Here is a 5509-nt window from a genome sequence, read left to right as displayed (position 1 = left end):
CCACGGGTTCAAGACCCGCCTGGGCAACTTGGTGAGACTTCATCTCTACAATAAATCAAAAAATTAGCCGGGCGTGGTAGAGTGCGTCTGTAGTTCCAGGTACTTGGAAGGCTGAGGTGGAAGAATTGCCGGAGCCCAGCAGGTTGAGGCCGCAGTGGCCTCTGCACTCCAGTCTGAGAAACGGAGTGAGACCCCAACTCAAACAAACAAAAAAAAGTCTCCAAATCCATCCAAGTTGCTGTGAAGTTCATAATTTTGTCCTTCAAAAGGGAGTTTTTAAATAACATCTGGCTCAGATGTTTCATATCTTTAAAGCGTTTTTGAAAAACCCATTTTTTTGAAAGGCAAAAATAACAATGTACATGGCTGGGCATGATGGCTCATGCCTAGAATTCCAGCACTTTGGGAGGCCAAGGCTGGAGAATTGCTTGAGCCCAGGAGTTTGAAATCAGCCTAGGCACACAGCGAGACCACAACTCTACAAAAAAATTACCCAGGCATAGTGGTACGTGCCTGTAGTTCCAGGTACTTGGAAGGCTGAGGTGTGAGGATTGCCTCAGCCTTCCAACCAGGAGGTCAAGGCTGTGGTAAGCCATGATTGTGCCACTGTACTCCAGTCTGAGCAATAGAATGGGATTCTGACTCAAAATAAAACAAAATAACGATGTACCAAAGATCAAATTCTACAATGATCAATGCTGTTATAATCCAAATAAACAAAACCACTGAACTACTTAGGTTAATCAATAAATTTCCTAGGGCAAATAGAAAGCACACATACTACCTTGGGCTCTGTTTACACTGAGCATAGGCTCATATCACTTGAAGTGCAAGGCTTATCTCTTGTCCTCCCGGTTATATATGACTGTATATATGTCCATGTATGACTATATGATCACAGCATGAGAGATGTGATCACGCAAAGAAACATGATGCAGTTTTAGTAGGAGCTGACATTGTTCACTTAGTAGCCAATCAGCCAACAAATATTTGTTAAGTTACTGTTGCCAAGCACTGTGGCAGTTAATGCAGATACATCAAAGATTTGATCTTTTCTCTGAAGGAACTTATAATCTAGTAGAAGAAACCAATAAGTATTTAAGCAAACAGCTCTTCTAACATTATCTTGTAATCACCCTCTATAATATCATCTCTTATCTCCCAGAAGATTATCTTCTAGGAGAGGATAACTTCTCCCTAGGAAGCGACCAAGTGAATCCTGAGGAATGAAGATACGTTAGATGAATAAGGATACTCATAGGTCCAGAATGAAGGAGGGCATGGTGCTCGGAGGGAACTAAAAGAAAGAAGAGATATAAAAAACAAATAAATAGATAAATACAGTATGTTCCCTACATACAAACGAGTTCCATTTCAAAAGCGCATTCATAAGTCCAATTTGTTCATAAGTCCAACAATAGTAACCTAGGTACCCAATGAACACAATCAGCTATACAGTACCAGCCATATCTCCGCTGCTTTTACGCTTGCTTCCAGACATCCTGGGCTTGAAATAAAGATATTGTACTCTGTACAGTACTCTGTAGTAAAGTACACAAAGCACAACCACTTGGAGAAGATGTACATGTGTGGCAACTTACGCCAGACATAAGACCTCACTTACATGATTGGTCATACAAATACACATTCACATCTTTGAAAGTTCACAACTTGGCTCCTTGCTGCCCGATCCCCGCCCGCCCAGCGTCCGCAAAAATGCCATCTCCAATGGAACATGCCATGGAAACCATGAAGTTTACATTCCACAGATTGGCTGGGGATAAAGGCTACTTAACAAAGGAAGAGCTGAGAGTACTCATGGAAAAGGAGTTCCCTGGGTTTTTGGAAAATCAGAAAGACCCTCTGGCCGTGGACAAAATAATGAAGGACCTGGACCAATGCCAAGATGGCAAAGTGGGCTTCCAGAGCTTCTTTTCGCTCATTGCTGGCCTCACCATTGCATGCAACGACTATTTTGTAGAACACATGAAACAGAAGGGAAAGAAGTAGACAGAACCGAGCAATGCCTCCCACCCTGCTAAGAGTTATCCCACAGGGTCACTGAAGGACTCTGCCCAAAGCTTTCCCCTTGTATAAGGATTCTGTGAGCAGATCAGGACCCTTAGAAAATGTACAAACAAAATCCAACTCCCATGTGACAAGCAGAGAAGAAAAGTTAATTGAAGGCCAGATAAGCTTTTGATTTTTGTATTGTTTGCACCCTCTTGCCCTCAATAAATAAAGTCCTTTTTTAGTTCTGGAAAAAAAAAGAAAAAGAAAGTTCACAACTTGAGGCCAGGCACAGTGGCTCAAGCCTATAATCCCAGCACTTTGGGAGGCCAAAGTGAGAGGACTGCCTGAGTCCAGGGGTTCAACACCAGCCTCGGCAACTTGACAAGACCTCATCTCAACAATAAATTCAAAAAAAATTAGCCGGGCCTAGTAGCATGTGCCTGTAGTTCTGTCTGCTTGGAAGGCTGAGGTGGAAAATCCTGAACCCAGCAGATCAAGGCTGCAGTGGCCATGAGTGTGCCACTGCACTCCAGCCTGGGTGACAAAGTGAGACCCCGGCTCAAAAAAAAAGTTTGTAACTTGAAAGTTTGCATGTAGGGAACTTTCTGTAACTAGATAGATGATAGATAGATAGATAGATAGATAGATAGATAGATAGATAGATAGATGATAGGTAGATAGATAGAAAGATAGATACAGACTGATTGATAAACGATACATGGATAAAATAAGTTTTTGAAATTTTTAAAAGAAAGAAAACTAGAAATCTGCAAACATCAGATCACAAAAGTTGTAGATAATGGGAGAAGACATTTCAAGGACATTAAGTCAGAAACCAACAATAGGGATGGTGATTGCAAGGTAATTGTTTCACACTGCTTCATAACACCAAAACATATTTATCTGTAGTCCTTCTTTGGGAAATAGACCTACTACACGCACTTACATTATTATTCAAATTCTAATCCATGTCTTGTATGTAGATTCCAACACTCATATGTAGTCTAGTCTCATTAAAGGAGCATTTCAGGACACTTGAAAATTAACTAGCCTCTGAGAGTTGTCCTGCCAAGCAAACCCAGGTGATTGATGGCAAATGCTTTCTACTTAAAATAGAGAAATCTTCTATTTACCTCCCAAACAGCTCATCAGACAAAAAGCGTTTAATCACATTACTGTGTTGTATTTCCCTTGTCAGACTTCACCATCTTCTTAGCAGACTACCCAAAGAATGAGAAAGACCAAAAACACCTCGCTGGACACCGTGGTGACAGAGTTCATTCTCCTGGGCTTGTCTCACCCACCTCATCTAAGAACCCTCCTCTTCCTGGTCTTCTTCATCCTTTACATCCTGACTCAACTGGGGAACCTGCTCATTCTGCTCACCGTGCGGGCTGACCCGAAGCTCCACGCTCGCCCCATGTACATCCTACTGGGAGTGCTCTCATTCCTGGACATGTGGCTCTCCTCAGTCATTGTTCCTCAAGTCATCCTAAACTTCACTCCTGCCAGCAGGGCCATCCCGTTTGGTGGCTGTGTGGCTCAGTTGTATTTCTTTCACTTCCTGGGCAGCACCCAGTGCTTTATCTACACCCTGATGGCCTATGACAGGTACCTGGCAATATGCCGGCCCCTGCGCTACTCTGTGCTCATGAATGGGAGGTTGTGCACAGTCCTTGTGGCCGGAGCTTGGGCGTCCGGCTCCATCCATGGGTCTATCCAGGCCACCCTGACCTTCCACCTGCCCTACTGTGGCCCCAGTCAGGTGGATTACTTTGTCTGTGACATCCCTGCAGTGTTGAGACTGGCCTGTGCTGATACAACTGTCAATGAGCTGGTGATCTTTGTGGACATTGGAGTAGTAGCTGCCAGCTGTTTCATGTTAATTTTGCTCTCCTGTGCCAACAGAGTCCACGCCATCCTGAAGATACGTACTGCTGACGGGAGATGCCGGGCCTTCTCCACCTGTGGTTCCCATCTGACCGTGGTCACAATCTACTACGTTCCCTGTATTTTCATCTACCTTAGGGGCTGGCTGCAAGAGTCCTCTGGATGGAGCAGTGGCTGTGTTTTACACTGTTGTCACTCCACTACTGAAACCCCTCATCTATACACTGAGGAACCAGGAAGTGAAGTCTGCTCTGAAGAGGTTAACAGTAGGGACTGTGAATGAAAATAAGTAACTGGCTGGGTGGGGTGGCTCAAACCTGTAATCCCAGCACGTTGAAAGGCCAAGGCGAGAGGACTGTCTGAGCCCAGGGGTTTGAGACAAGCCTGGGCAACTTGGTGAGACCTCATCAAAAAATCAGCTAGGCATGGTGGCAGGCGCCTGTAGTTCCAGCTACTTGGAAGGCTGAGGTGGAAGAATTGCCTGAGCCCAGCAGGGCGAGGCTGCGGTGACCGTGAGTGTGCCACTGCACTCCAGACGGAGTGACAGAGTAAGTCTCCAACTAAAAAAAAAAAGAAAAGAAAATAAGTAACTACACCAACATCATCATCACTACCACTCTTTCAGCTACCACTGCATGTGACAAATGCTCAACAAATAGATGTTGGTTTAAGCTGCATTGAATGTAATTCTACTAAGAAGAATCTCTCAGTGCTGTATTCAACCTCAATAAATTGTCCATAGTTGTTTTGCATTTGTCTGACTCATCCCTCAAGGGAAAGCACATATGTTGGCACTGAGGAATGAATGCTTTATCTGGAAAGGGGGAGAATTTTTCCAGGCAAATTCAGACAAAACCAGTATAATACTGCCCTGTCTCCATGTGCTTCACTCCTAATTTCTCAAGCTTCTAGGCATTTGGGATTCAGGAAGTTTTCTCTGATTCTCTCAGTCAGAATTGAGATTCTCCTCCCTGTATTTTTGTAGTCCTTTGAATTTTATATCACTTTTTTAGGCTGGACTGTATTACAGCTGAGATCAGAGTTTTAGAAGAAAGGAAAGCACATTTTGTTGGTGTTTGTGTTGTAATTCCCAATATCTACTAGTAACTGCTACGGTAGAAATGGCTCACTGACCACCAAAATCTTCTCTCTTCTTCTTTTTTTTTTTTCCCCAAGTCTAAATTTCACTCTGTCGCCCAGGCTGGAGTACAATAGCACGCTCATGGCCACCGCAGCCTCGACCTGCTGGACTCAGGTCATCCTTTCACCTTTGCCTTCCAAGTAACTGGAACCACGGGCACTTGCTACCACAGCTGGATAATTTTTTTGATTTATGATAGAGACGGGTCTCACAAAGTTGCACAGCCTGGTCTTGAACCCCTGGACTCAGACAATCCTCTCACCTCCATCTCCCAAAGTGCAGGGTTTACCGCCGTGAGCCACCGCACCCAGCTTATTCTTTTGTTATTCCCTAGTTTAAAAGATGTAACTGGAATGTGACTGCCTCTCTGTGGATATTTCCCAGTCCCTCTTGCAGCCAGGTGTACACATATCTAAGTTGTCCCAAATTGGAAATAAGAAGAATGTGTGTGTATGTGTGATACTT

At 44.0% G+C, this 5509-nt stretch overlaps 1 protein-coding gene and 1 pseudogene across 2 annotated transcripts; both read left to right on the top strand.

Moving 5' to 3' along the window:
• The first annotated feature begins 1713 nt into the window (after positions 1–1713).
• Positions 1714–2258, top strand: LOC103249950 (annotated as a pseudogene). The gene has a single exon (XR_002481399.1). The product of XR_002481399.1 is annotated as a protein S100-A10 pseudogene (transcript).
• A 900-nt stretch (positions 2259–3158) lies between these two features.
• On the top strand, positions 3159–4544 carry LOC103249956 (olfactory receptor 10G2-like). The gene is made up of 2 exons (XM_008048566.2): positions 3159–4178; positions 4478–4544. Coding segments are annotated over exons 1-2 (936 nt in total). The 5' UTR covers positions 3159–3244; the 3' UTR covers positions 4480–4544.
• Positions 4545–5509: the final 965 nt, after the last annotated feature.

This window comes from Carlito syrichta, unplaced genomic scaffold (assembly GCF_000164805.1).
Source record: "Carlito syrichta isolate Samal-C Ts95f unplaced genomic scaffold, Tarsius_syrichta-2.0.1 Scaffold124793, whole genome shotgun sequence".
Taxonomy (NCBI): domain Eukaryota; kingdom Metazoa; phylum Chordata; class Mammalia; order Primates; family Tarsiidae; genus Carlito; species Carlito syrichta.
The sequence above is the reverse complement of the archived record's forward strand: the minus strand, read 5'-3'. Positions and strand labels throughout refer to the sequence as shown.

Bases quoted from the DNA above. Each gene is read 5' to 3' on its own strand.
- LOC103249956 (XM_008048566.2), top strand. From the start codon at position 3,245: ATGAGAAAGACCAAAAACACCTCGCTGGACACCGTGGTGACAGAGTTC.